Source organism: Ambystoma mexicanum, chromosome 7q (assembly GCF_040938575.1).
Source record: "Ambystoma mexicanum isolate Mex_15411 chromosome 7q, UKY_AmexF1_1, whole genome shotgun sequence".
Taxonomy (NCBI): Eukaryota; Metazoa; Chordata; class Amphibia; order Caudata; family Ambystomatidae; genus Ambystoma; species Ambystoma mexicanum.
The window spans coordinates 37,034,974-37,049,107 of record NC_090941.1 but is presented as its reverse complement, the minus strand read 5'-3'; the positions used below and the strand labels follow the sequence as shown (position 1 = coordinate 37,049,107).

Here is a 14,134-nt window from a genome sequence, read left to right as displayed (position 1 = left end):
TAACCGTGCAGTTGATGCACTTTAATGAGATTCGATAACATTGGTGGTACCACTTTAGAATTGTATATATTTATCATTATTGACTTCCGAGTACAAAGTGCGTTATTGTGATCATGTACATACCTTTGAATATTATATAAAGCCTGTGTTTTCAGTAATACAGTGTGTGGACATTCCTTTGTGGGGGTTCGGGGACTACACTGTACTTAAGAACCAGCCTGCATCACCTCCTGAGAAGCTAGGCCTTGATTGCTCGACCACGTACCAATAATAGAGAATCTTGGCTGGGGTCCTCTGTGCCTCTCCTCTACCATATAGAGAGCGGAAGTACAGACACCCCTACCAGTCTTTACAGCCACTTCCCATGGACACAAACCAAATGTTACCAAATTGTCAACCTAGTCTGAAACCTGGAGAGGCTCCACCGGAATATACATTTTTTTGGTATAAAATGAGACCCAGGTGTCTTCTTGAATAACATTCCCCATACCACAAACCCCTGTCTTGGACTTTTCATTAACGAAATCTCTGAAATTGGCGTTTAAAAGAGTCTGTCGCATGACTTGGTTGTCTCTCAGCGAGAACGCACACCTAAGGGATTTGACCACATGTTTATGGCGTTGGCACTCTTAGATGTTTAACTCTTTTTTTTGGTCAGTGCCCTGATCATACAATGTTTTTGGGCCTTGGAATTTTTTATTATGGAATTGAAATAATGAGGATATGTATTTTTTATGCAGGTTCAGGCTCGAAAGAAATCTTTTGTTTGCATTCCATGATAAGTATGTCTAGGGGTGGACTAACTAGTCAGGTCATTGTGCCTAAGGTTGAGACTTCTACTTTTTGAGAGCATATCTTTGTGAAATAAATGCTCAGTAAATTTAGCATACAACTTAGCATCCCAGCGACAAGTTAGGCCATTACTGTTCGGAATAACCGGAACCAGCATGGGACAGACCTTATGGGTGTGTACTGGAAAGTTCAAGCTGAAGTGCATTATCAAGTGATCACTAACTCTGGGATCTTGGAAACCCAGATTACTACATAAACGTTTGATAGTTGGACAAACAAAGAAGTAATCTATCCATGAATCCAAGTCCCCCTATGCCAAGTATAAATAGGTTGACCACTGTTTAGGTTGCCCTTCAGCTGGTGCAGATCCCAACAAGCCAAAAAGGTGTCCCAGAGTATCCCCCCTTAAGATTTTTGGAAGAGACCAGGGGGGGAACAGGAGAGTGAATTGTATCCATGGCCTTCAGCACAATTGGCATTGAAATCCCCCTTCTGCCCCCCCCTCCTCCCCCCCCACAATAATCAATGCATACTGGTGACCCTCAATCAGCGAGGAATCAAAAAGATCTGTCAATCGAAAGTGAAACCACTCAATAGATTGCTTAGCAGGTTTCCAGTACACATTTACCAAGAGAACCTCGATAAGAGCTTCAGAAAAGGTCACCTGCACTGCCAAAATATCCTCCACAACAAACCATGAATGAATGTTACATTAAGCTTGTTGTCGATGGCTATTGCAATACAACCACTAGGTCTTCCCTTAGGCCCCAACATAGCCGGAATATAGAAGATACAATACCCTTCCAGAGTTAAATTACCTGCATGCATTTTTGGCTGAATAAAGAACACATCATAATTGCTTAACTCCAAAGAACCATACCAAGCATGCAAGAAGTTATTCCAGCCACACACATTCCAAGAAGCAAACCTAATTTTAGACAGGCTAGGATTGATTGAGACCCGTCGTGAGTGATGCAAAGGTTTTGATGGCAGATTCCAACCATGACCAGTCTTGGCCTTCCTTTGTCTTCACAATAGTAGAAAGCTCCTATTGAATAGAAGCTAAAACCTGTGAAGTAATCCCCTCCAGATTCACCGGTGGAATTGGTGCACTAATAGGTGGTGCCAAAAACATCTTAGCAGCGTCACTGAACTCAAAGTGGTACAAGTTGTACCCCAAAACTTGAAATCTCTCCTTCTGTCCCCAGACGAGGTTTGCCACAATGTCCAAATAAAAATGAGACACCATATGATTATTACTCGGCAAAGAAAAGGAAATAAATTCGATGGTCCCTGAATGTAAAGATCTCGCAGTGGAATTAAAGAAAATAGTTCCAATACCTTCGACCTATTCAGGCGTACAAGGCCATGTTTTTGTTTGTTTACCTCCCAATCCAAAACTTTTTGTAGAGCATGCAGCAATAGAATATTCTACAATTGGCTGTCCCCTGGTAGATTCAATCACGTTGCTTTGTGCAGAGGATAGAAGACCACTAGCTTGAAACAAACCATTAGTAGATGATAGATTTTGCAATAAAGATTTGGAAGTCATCGCCCCAGAAGCCCTAATTGATGGAATTGTCGAAGGATCTGCATTAATAAGATCGGGAGCCCGACCCGCCAAGGAGGGGGTACCCCTGGGACTGTGCGCCTACAAAATAATTGGTTGGTTTAACTTTGGTTTGCTTAGACGCCCAGAACGAGGTACATTTAGATTGTTGTCCTCTAACCAATACTTCAATGTGCTTTTGAAGAAGAGGAGGAGGTTGATCCCTCCACATAATTGTTACTCACAGGCAGGGAATCCCCCATGTTAGGATTTATAATGATGGGATCTGTGCCCATCTCTCTGCACCTGGGCACTAAAATGCAAGCTTGTTCCACCAATTTAGGAAGTGACTCAACCTTCCCGTGATGACCCCTGGTAATCACGGGAAGGTTGCATCTTTTTTTCACGGGTTTGCATCTTTTTTGGAAATATTCCCCGATCTCGGTCTGGGAACAGGCTGATTTTTTTGTCTTCTTTCCCTTAGTTGCCCTCCTTCTTTTTCCTAGTTCACTGTTGTAAAAAAAGGTGGAGAGGCGTTGTCCTGCACACATTCCTGAGATAGCTCAACAGCATTACAGTTTTCCGGAATCACATTTCTATTATCTATGGTGGCCACCCCAATCCCTTTAGACCCATTAGTCTGGTTTGTAGACATAGGTGGGGAGTGGTTCACAGCGAGAGGTTCCACAGTGCCCCCAAGCGTGTCACCATCCTCATCCCTTAACACATCCTCTGAGGGAAAAATCCCTCATGGGCACTAACATAGAAGAAGTTACAGTGCAATCCACCAAAGGTGACGGTGAGTCTAGAGACCCAGTGATGTCTATAACTGGAGGGTCAACAGACCATGTGGGGACTACCCAGTCCCACAAAGTGGCCGCAAGCAACATAGTGACCCCCTCAGCCCCATATTTAGGGGCACAAAAAGCAGATTCCAAGTTAATCGACTCTCTGGATGAAATACCCCTAAAATAAATCACAAAAGACAGTTTCTCATTTAGTACATTCTGTATAGCAGTGTTTGACCTTACAGCACTAGAAACCAATTATTGCTGCTCGTACAGCACTGTAAATTCTTTATTCACATTTGAAGAAAATTGTCCCCAAGTGTTCCCTTGAGTTGGACCATAAACTGGGGCCAGAGGTATTTGTTCCAAAAGTCCCTTGTCAGTGATGTAAAAAACTGCAAGTGTTAGGCTCCTAAAATCCACTGTTTGTTTGAAGGAGGCTGGGTCAGTGTCTGTGAGGTAGTGTTTTTATTCTTAATAAAAATTTCGCTGATTAGGCCCTGATTAGCAATTTCCACCTCAACGACCTTACGTAGATTACTTCTGGGCTTTGTGTAATGCCCCAGACCAAGGACTTGCACTGACTCTCTTGGGCCTTAAACAAATTGTCACCCTTTCTCAGGAGACCCCCCTGTGACCCTGTCAATGGCCTATGTTCAGTAATTATCTCACAAGTAGGGTTTCTCAACATATTCTCCTTGTCTGATTGAGACATTCCACTCCTTATTGTCTGAGCGGTCATTCTAGAAGTAATATCCTGCAAAGCACCCCCAATATCTGGGGAAAGATCAATAGCAACTCTTTGTTTGGATAGTGAATGCTCTAGCCTCACCTATATCTTCCTCCCGCACGTTTTGACCTGAATTGTGGGCCCTATCCACAGCACTATCCGGTTCCCCCAAACCTTCCTTAAACATAAAGGAGTTTTTCCAGCACGGGGTCTTGCATGGATGGACATGCTCATGAATATTCCCCGTTGTCAGGCTGGGAATCCTCGGTAAAGAAAAAATCAGTATCAGTTTCGTTTCTGATCTGTCTTTCTTAGTAGTAACCAATCACTGATCTCTGGGTCATACTGCCCCCAGCCAATGACTGCCCTCTCCCTAAGCCCCGCCTCTGGCAGCCATCCTCAGATTTTTACTGCACGCTCAAGTGTTGAGTCCTCATGTTTAGCTCTCAAGTTTTTTACTGTGTTTTCACGTTTTTTCAGGAGAATTCTCATTTTTTCGGTTTAATCGAGCCTCAAGCTCCACCGTTTCTACTTCCGATAACGGGGACCTGTTTCGGAATTCTTCTACACCCCTCAAGGGTGAAGTTTTTGTCGAGTTTACACTTCTTGGAGGATTCCGGAAGATCTGCGGCCTACCTCAAGACATGGCCCAGGACAAAGGGAGCTCGACGCCCGGATCCAAGCTGTTCAGGAACTGCCCTGGATGCGGATTATATAACGTTTTCAAGGAGGACGAGCATTCGCGATGTCTCTACTGCCTCCGTGGGGACAAGACGCACGTGGAGAAGGACTGTGCGTTCTGCAAGAACCTTTTGGAACGGACCAAACAAGATCGTCGTTCCCGCCTTGCCACCTGGCTGGAGAAGGGCACAGCAAGTGAGAAGGCGAAGAAGTAGTCTGAGTGGGCTTCTGAGTCCTTTGAGGGGCGCCCCAGCGACGGGGGCCCAACAGAAGGCCAAGCACCGCGAGTCCGCGGGCTCTGCGATCGCCGAAAGGTCGGGCTCTTCGGTTGCCAATCAGGGCGCTACTTCCCCGGCACGTTCGACCACGAGCCAGCGCTCTGGGTTGGGGAAGAGGAAGTCCGAGAACCCGGGTAGGCCGCTGGAGCGGACCCGGTGGATCTCGAAGGGGGAGCGAGGCGTTGATCCTCCCCCCAAGGCGAAGGCCCAGGACGCACCTAAGGTGGTGAGGGCCTTGATCCACCTGGCTAAGGCCTCTACCGAAGTGGTCTCTGCGACCCTGGCGGAGCCTGCTGAGACTACGCCAATGGAAACGGCCTCTGGGCCCAGAGTATCCCTGCTGCCACGGAGGGAATCCTCTTTCCAGCCCATCGCTAAGACCCTCGTGAAGCCCCCGTCTGAAAAAGAGGGGGGGGCGGTGGCCGTTACATACTCGGAATCAGCCTCTGAGGAGGAACTGGTGGAGACCGAGAGGGGCCTCAACGAAAGGTCCATAGGCCTCAACGAGAGGTTCATAAACCTCAACGAGAGGTTCCAGAAGGTTCGATCCCAGGGGACGGTCCCTGCTGACGTGATCGATGATAGCGACGAGGACGACGAACAGGGCCCACTGGAGCGGCCATCCCGTCCGCAGCAGCCATTGCCCGAGCCCCAGGATAGCTCGGCGGCCATTTCGTTGGCAATCCAATCCTTATGTACCGAGATAAGGACGGGATTACCACGCACCCCGACGGAGGAGCCAGAACCAGGCCCGTCGGGAAGCTCTCCGAACAAGCGGAGGAGAGTCCACCCTGCTCCGCCCTTCGTGCCTGCGAGACCGGCGGGCCCCTCATCCCCCTCGCCGGGAGAGGATATGGCGACGGGGACGGACGACGACGGCGGCAATGACACAGCGGACATCCCGTCGTCACCTCCCCATGCGGGCGTCCCCAGCCGACGAGGTTGTCTCTTTCCACGCCATGATAACCAGGGCATCCGAGCTCTTCCAGCTCTGCCCTGAAGAACAGAAAAAGGAGGGGTTTCTGTACCAGCGACGAGAGGCTAAGAGGAAGACGGTCCTCGCGGTGCCTTTACTCGACGACATCTGGGACGAGTGGCTTGCTGTCCTCAAGAACCCTGCCACGACACCTGCCAAGAGGGACAGGTACGAGAAGAAGTACTGAGTCCCTGATGCCGCCCCCTTGTGCCTCAGGGCCCAGCCCATGCCAGACTCAGTCGTCTCGGCAGCGGCTAAGAAGAGGGCAGCGGGCGCGGCGGCTTAAATTCCACCTCCCCGCCGGACAGCGAGGGTAAGAAGTTGGACTCTATGGGACGACAAGTCATCTCGGCGGCGACGACGATTAAGGCGGCCAATGCCTTAGCGATCGTGGCCCGCTACGACAGGGAGCTCTGGTTCAAGATAGCTCCCCTGCTAGATTTCCTGCCTGATGACAAAAGGGCGGAGGCCCTAGAGATTCTGCAGGAGGGCGAGGTGGCGTTGGATCACGCCATTACGGTGGCAACGGACATTCCCGATACCGGATTTCGCCAACTGGGCAACGGAGTTTGCCTCCGACGACGAGGATGGCTCGGACCAGAGTGTTGGACTTGCCGTTCGATGGCAACAACCTCTTTGGTAAGGCAGTGGATGAGTCTCTACAGGCCATCATGACCGACTCAGAGACGGCCCGGGCCCTTGGGGTGCTTCAGCAGCGACGGCCCTTTCGGAGCTCTGGAGGCAGACAGGGTGCCTCCAAAGGATCCAGCGGTGGCTCCTCCACCTACCGCCAGGCGGCCCGCTCCTCTTCCCAGGAGGCCTACAGAGGTCGCGGCAAACAAAGGGGTTCCCGCCGTCGTCGCCAAGGAGGCCAAGGCGGCAAGGCCGCCTCCAAGCAAGACTGACCCGGCCGTGTTGTCGGGGCCCCCACCGAAGCACCCTGTGGGAGGCCGGCTGATGAAGTTCGTCGGCGTGTGGGAGTCCATCTCCACTGACCATTGGGTGTTAGACACCCTGGCCAACGGGCACTCGCTGGAATTCCAAAAGAAGTGCCCTCGCATTCCTCCCGTGGCCAGAAAGGAAAATCACGTCCCTCAACTGCTGTTGGAGGTAAGGGCGATACTCAAGAAAGGTGCCATTGAGCTCGTCCCCAGAAGGCTCCGGGGCTCCGGAGTGTACTCGAGGTACTTCCTCGTCAGGAAGAAGACAGGCGGTTGGCACCCCATCCTGGACCTGCGCCGCTTAAACAAGTACATCAAGGCGCAGAAATTCAGGATGGTCACCCTCCAGCACGTGCTGGGACAGCTGGAGGAAGGCGACTTCCTATCGTAGCTGGACCTGGAGGATGCTTACTTCCACATCCCCATTCTAAGAAGGCACAGGAAGTTCCTCAGGTTCGTGGTTCAAGGATGCCACTACCAATTCAGAGCCCTACCGTTCGGATTAAAGTCGGCACCCAGGGTTTTCACCAAGTGCCAGGCACCAGTGGCGGCGCGGCTGCGCCTGCAGGGGATCCACGTCTACCCCTACCTGGACGACTGGCTAATCCGGGCAAGGTCAAGGGAACTCGCCGCCGATCATACAGCAAGGACCGTCCGGTTGCTCCCGGAGCTGGGGTTCTCCATCAACTACCCCAAATCCCACCTGGTTCCGTCGCAAGTAGCACTGTTTTTGGGGGCGAAGCTCGATACAGTAGAGCAGTTGGCCTCCCCTTCAGAGGAGAGGACCAAAACCATCCTGGGCAAGGTACGGCGACTGTTAGCCACGGATGTGGCCAGGGTGAGGTTCATCAAGTCCCTTCTCGGGATGATGTCCTCATGCATCTACCTTGTACCCCTTTGCAGACTTCGGATGCGTCCGCTACAGGAGTTCCTCGACGCCCGCTGGTTTCAGGCGGGGGGCTGCTTTGAGGACAGGATCCCCCTCGACGAGGAGTTCCGTCGGGCGATCCTATAGTGGGGCACCCGGGCTCACCTCACGACGGGCACAGACTTTCAAACCCCGGCGTTTCAGGAGACGGTGACTACGGACGCCTCTCTGGAGGGTTGGGGGGCCCACACCGGAGATCTCCACGCAAGAGGCCTTTGGCTCCCGGAGGAGAGGTCTCTTCACATCAACATCTTGGAGCTCCGTGCAGTGTTCTGGGTGCTCAAGTCGTTACTCCCGTCCCTCAAGGACAAAGTGGTGAGGATCTTCACCGACAACACCACCACGATGTTCTACATATGGAAGCAGGGGGGCACCAGATCCCCAGCCCTATCCAAGGAGGCCCAGGATCTGTGGCACTGGGCCGTCGCCCAGGGGATGTTTCTGGTTCCCTTCCACCTGGCAGGAATAAAAAACACCATCGCCGACTCACTCAGCAGGGAGCTACGCTCATGCCACGAGTGGGAACTGCGCCAGGATCGAGTGGATCGACTCTTCCAACGATGGGGCAAACCCCAGATCGACCTGTTCCGAAGGCGACGAACTCCAAGTGCCAGAGGTTCGCTAGCAGGTTACCCCAGCCGAGGAGCATGGGCGATGCTTTCTCGTTCCCTTGGGACGGCCTGTTTCTATACGCGTTCCCTCCATTGCCGTTGCTGCTCCGCCTCATCAACCAGCTCAAGAAGTCCAGGTGCAGGATGATCCTCGTCGCACTGGCGTGGCCGAGGCAGATCTGGTTCCCGGACCTTCTGGACTTGTCAACGGCCCCGCCAGTCAGGCTGCCGGCGGACGCTGATCTTCTCTCCAGTGAAGGAGGCGCCATTCTACACCACGACCCACAGTCGCTGAACTTGCAGGCTTGGCTCCTGCAGCACTAGAGTTCGGAGGGTATATAATATCCCGGCTGATTGCAGAGAGGTTCTTGCAAAGGCCAGGGCGTCCTCAACTCTCAAGTGTTACGGTCATAAATGGAAGAGGTTCTCTGTCTGGTGCCGTGCATAGAAGATTAACCCTCTGCGGATTACGGCCCCTCAAGTGCTGCCGTACTTACTGTCGCTGGCTAAAGCTGGACTGGCTCACGCCTCCATAAAAATACATCTGGCTGCCATCTCCCGATATACCAGGACTACGGGACGGGCGTCCTTGTGGTCTCATCGCCTGGTAAAGGAATTTATGAAGGGACTATTCCGATCATTCCCACCAGTGAAGGCCCCTGCCCCGGCGTGGGAACTTAATGTGGTGCTGACCAGGCTCATGGGGGCCCCATTCGAGCCTATGCATTCGGCGCCTTTGAAGTTCCTGTCATGGAAGACAGCGTTCCTCGTGGCCATCACCTCTGCACGACGAGTGGGAGAGATTCAGGCCCTATCTTGCAAGCCTCCATACTTGACTTTTCATGACACGAGGGTGGTGCTGAGGACGCACCCCTCCTTCATGCCCAAGGTGCCGTCGGACTTCCACCTCAACGAGCCCTTGGTGTTACCAGTTTTCTTTCCGTCGCCTTCGACGCCGGCCGAGAGGCCTTTGCACTCGCTGGATGTAGCTAGAGCGCTGAAGTTCTACGTGGACCGCACAAAGAGTTTTCGGAAGACGTCACAACTGTTTGTGAACTTTGGGTCTGTGAATCAAGGGAAGGCTCTCTCGAAGACTTCCATTTCCAGATGGCTCTCCGGCTGCATTATGCATTGTCACCGGTTGGCAAACCGACTGCTGCCCGGCCGTCCGAGAGCCCATTCGACCAGAGCAATCGCTGCTACTACGGTGTTCCTGTCTGGTGTGCCCCTGCTGGACATCTGCAGGGCTGCTACATGGAGGTCGACGCACACCTTCACAAGATTCTACTGCGTCGATCGGGACTCCAGGGAGGAGTCCAGGGTCGGCCAAGCAGTGCTGCGCAACCTGTTTGCTTAAGGTGAGCCTGGTGAGGAGGTAAGAGATGCTTAATGTTGAATTGTTGTATTGCTTAATGTTGAGCCTGTTGCCACCGCCCGTGGTTGTGCATGTGTATACTGCTATGTATTTTATTCATGAGGATGTGAATCCATGCCAGACCCCATGCTGGAGAAGGAACAAGTTACTTACCTGTAACTGTTGTTCTCCAGCATGGGTCTGGCATGGATTCACATGCGAACCCTCCCACCTGCCCCTCTGCTGCTCTTAGGGAGAGGGCAGTCATTGGCTGGGGGCAGTATGACCGAGAGATCAGTGATTGGTTACTACTAAGAAAGACAGATCAGAAACAAAACTGATACTGATTTTTTCTTTTCCGAGAATTCCCTGCCTGACGACGGTGAATATTCATGAGCATGTGAATCCATGCCAGACCCATGCTGGAGAACAACAGTTACAGGTAACTTGTTCCTTCTGAACTTTGGATGCACTATATGTTCCCTACTACACAAGAACAAATGAACACATTTCAGTTGTATTAAGTCATTTTATATGTTCAGTGTTTTTCAAACGGCTGGGATTTATTGTACCACAACTATTGCACCAACTTTGCATGCATGCTGATTTTGGATAACTGTACTTAAGAGTTTACTAAAATTGTGATCCTTAACTAATTTCAAACATTGATCAGATGGTGATTGACGGGTGTAAAAACTTCATGCGTAAAACATGTGGTGATGTTTTAGACAATCTTAAGGGCGACTGCTATCAGGTAAATATGTTTGTGTTGCTTTGTGTTTTCTTTCCCTATACATCACGTGTTAGACATATAAATCAATGAACATATTGTATGAGAATAACAAAAATGCCCTTTAGACGAATAGTAGCATGCCTTTTCTTAGCAAGTAATAGTGGCTTTTACACCGTGTATCTCTAGAATTGCCCCCTAAGTGGCAGCCCCTGTTTGTTTTGATCATAAATGTTCAATAATTCCCCTTCTGAGTACCGGAAGGGTAATGCAACTGCTTTCTGCTGAGTGGGCTGATGGTGGTATGGGAATTGTCGAGTTTAGAAATTGCCCACTTAACTTTTAAAATTATCTTTAATACTGGACAATATAGTGCCAACATCGCACTTAGTAGGTAATTTTCTCTTGGAGTGCCGAGTCGTCAAGCTGCTTACTCAATGTGTTGTACTCTTATTCGGAACAATCTTCAGTACCATCCTATCCATTTGGGCTAAAGTGAGGATGTGTGAGACAGATGGCTTCTTGAATATCAGACATGTTCTCCTTGGAATACACCAGAAAGCAGAATTTCCTCTTCATGACAAGAGTGCAGAAACTCCTCTGTGTCCTACATGTGCTCTATCTGCTGTTCGTCATCATAAATTATATTAGAAATGGCTACGCTTATTTGTCACAGTTTACCGGCATTTGAACAAAGCTCCCACCTCATTCTGAACTAGATTTACAGGTAAGTAATGTATCCCTCTGGATGAGGTTTGGTACCTTATGCTCAGTTTGACCATCGAGCCCTGCAAAATGTCTTTTCCTTATGCCTGATGCAAGGACAGTGTTAGCTGCGTGTGCCAATTGATTATTCCTGCCTGGTAATGTATTCTGATGGTTGGAAACAGATCATTTACTTATGTGTAGTAAATCCTGTACAATTAGTCCTCATGCCGTATTTTGCTCATACCTAGCACCCATCTTTTCCATCTCATTCCAAGTCATACTGTTCCTCTGATCGACTGCTTTTGGAAATAACGTGATCACTCAGTGCATGCACAACGGTCTTTCTTACCTTGCATCCCATAGCGTTAGCTTCTTCTAATTCCACTGGCGTAGTTCAAAGTCCTGCTAATTAGGTGATGGAGAATGTTCATATATTTTTTTTAACAACTTTATTTATTCACACTTGGTGAACAGGTTACTTTAACATTCAATACAGTGTTGCAGACCCATCTTAGTACAGTGCCATCTGAATCGAATGCTACCACCAGTGCAATATCCATGCTCCTGATAACGAAATATAGAAAAAAGATAACTATAAAATACCAGGCACCCACCCTAATCTGCCAACTCAGCCAGGTATTGGCAGAATTCTTGCCACACGTCTTTTGGCCTCCATTATAATAATAATAATAATTTTAATGTGACATAGTTTAAATAATAAACTTTACACATATTCATCAATATACCAAAACCATACATTGAGTAAAATTCCAATACAATACAATATATATACATTAAAAAATTCAACTTCAAATAATGCAAAGTTATAATGATTTGTTCACTGTCTCTGTAATTCATCGTCTGCCAAATAAACCATAGGTACTAATCTTTTGCCTCCTAGTCATGTATATGATCAACTATTTTATGCTACCCTTAACAATATCTCAGTTTCCATATAGGAGCGCAACCTGACCAATTCCCAACAAGCATTATATAGATATGCCCAACTTAGCTTCTACCCGTAGCCAGATAGAGTAGAGTGTTTTTAACAATCTTATGCTGTTGGTGTTGATACAATGATTCCAGAAAAGCATGTCACCTATGGTTTCCATGTTATGTACATGCTTTCCCAGATGCCTAATTATATCATCTGTCATTGCCAAACATTCTGTGAGTACATGCTTAGCTGTCTCAAGATGGTCCAAATTCCTGCAGAGACGGCAGTAGCGTTGATCTTTGGGTAGCTTATCTATTACCCCTGTGTTCATCCTTATGGGAAGATATTCAATTCTTAATAGCAATATAAATCTCCTGAGCCTAAGGGATGGGCATAGCAACAGATATGTCTGCGGTTTCTTATAAGTGTATAGTCTATTTTGCACAAAGCTATATCTTTTTAGCTTGCTTAAATGGTCAAAATTTTCAAGCCAGTCCCACAGCTCTAGCCTTCTCCCCATAAGAGATTGCATCGCTTCAGTATATGATCCTTCACGATGTCTCCAACAGATGTCATTGAGTAAATGTTCCATTTGGTCTTTAAATTCTCTAATGGGACCCTCAGTGTTACTTTTCAAAGGGAATGACATTAGTAAGGCATTACCCTTGCCGTACACCATTTTTAAATAGAATCCCATCCTTTTTTTTAGTACCTGCGCTTTTAACGATATAAGCCCCAGCTCCAGTCTCAATAGCGACATGGGTATACAAGCCGGGAGTCCCAGGATCCTTCGCCAGAATTTTCCCTCCACAATTTGTAGCCAGTCTAGATCCATTTTAATCAGGGATTCAAGGCCATAGATTATCATGGGGGAAAAAACCTGGATATAAAGATGGCGGGTTCCCCATAGAGTAAAACCTCCCTGTTTAGTTGTGAAGCTTTTGAAGAGGGCAGTAATTTGTGCTGCTCTTGTTTTCCGGTGATGTTTACATGTGTTATAGTCACCTTTGGGTTCTAGCTCTATCCCAAGATATTTATATACCGGGGCATATGTGATTACAACACTATCCATGCGAAGCAGTACACGTGCAGATCTTTTACTTGTGTATCTCATCACTTGTGTCTTCTCCGCATTAATAGTGAGCCCGTTATGAGCTGAATATTCCCAAAGGGCAATTGCCGAACGCCGTAATCCACTGAAAGTATGATCAAATATAACTATATCATCTGCATATGCAAGCACCAGACAAGGGGTTTTACCTATGCTAGGAGGGCAATTTTTTGCAGTAGCTATTTTCAAAGGGATGTCGTGGACATATAGATTGTATACAAGTGGAGCAGTCACGCATCCCTGCTTCACCCCTCTATTCTGTAGTACTTCCTCCGACATATGACCGTCCTGGTCTAATTTTAGTTTCACCTTAGTGTTCTGATGTGGCAGCCTAAGGTAATACAGCAGATCAGCTGGACAGCCTAATTTTCGAAGCTTCGTCCAGAGTTTTTCTCGTGGGATGGAATCAAATGCGGCTTTGAAATCTACAAAGAGAGCGTAGAGGGGGGGTTGCCCACCTTGTAGGGCCCTACTACGCATATAGTCCACAGCCAATAGGTTGTGGGTAGTGGAGCACGCCGTTCTAAAGCCGCATTGGAATTTACACAATATATTGGCCTGGTCAACCCATTTCTGGAGTTTTCCCAATAGGAGTGAGGCGAAAATTTTGCTTGTACTATCTAACATGGAAAGTAATCTGTAGTTGTTGGGATCGAGTCTATTTCCTTTTTTGAATATAGGAATTAGAATGGCCGATTGCCAAGAGCTTGGGATTTTTCCTGTGCTCAAAATTTTTGTGAACAAGATATTCATTACTACAGACCAAAACTCCGGGTTGCTTTTTATTACAATATTGGCCAGACCATTAGGTCCAGGTGCTCTGGAAGATTTCAGTGCTTTAATCGTAAAGAAGATGGATTCATAGGAGATGTCTATGGAAGGGTCAGTTGGAGTATTACCAATCTCAGTCATCTCGTCATATTTAGAATCTATATTACGTTTTTCCAGGAACCTGGTCCACTCAGCACTAGATATTGTGTTTGCTAACTGTCGCCTTGTTTCCCCTGGCTTCATTAAGGA

General features: G+C 48.3%; 1 protein-coding gene across 2 annotated transcripts in view; it reads left to right on the top strand.

Annotated features, from left to right (window-relative positions):
* The window catches only part of SMS (spermine synthase), a 707,978-nt gene that overhangs the window by 377,754 nt on the left and 316,090 nt on the right, over positions 1-14,134 (top strand). For both annotated transcript variants that reach the window (XM_069639097.1, XM_069639096.1), the window contains exon 7: positions 10,295-10,382. In XM_069639097.1, coding sequence (XP_069495198.1) covers positions 10,295-10,382 — 88 coding nt within the window. The remainder of the gene's footprint in view (positions 1-10,294; positions 10,383-14,134) is intronic.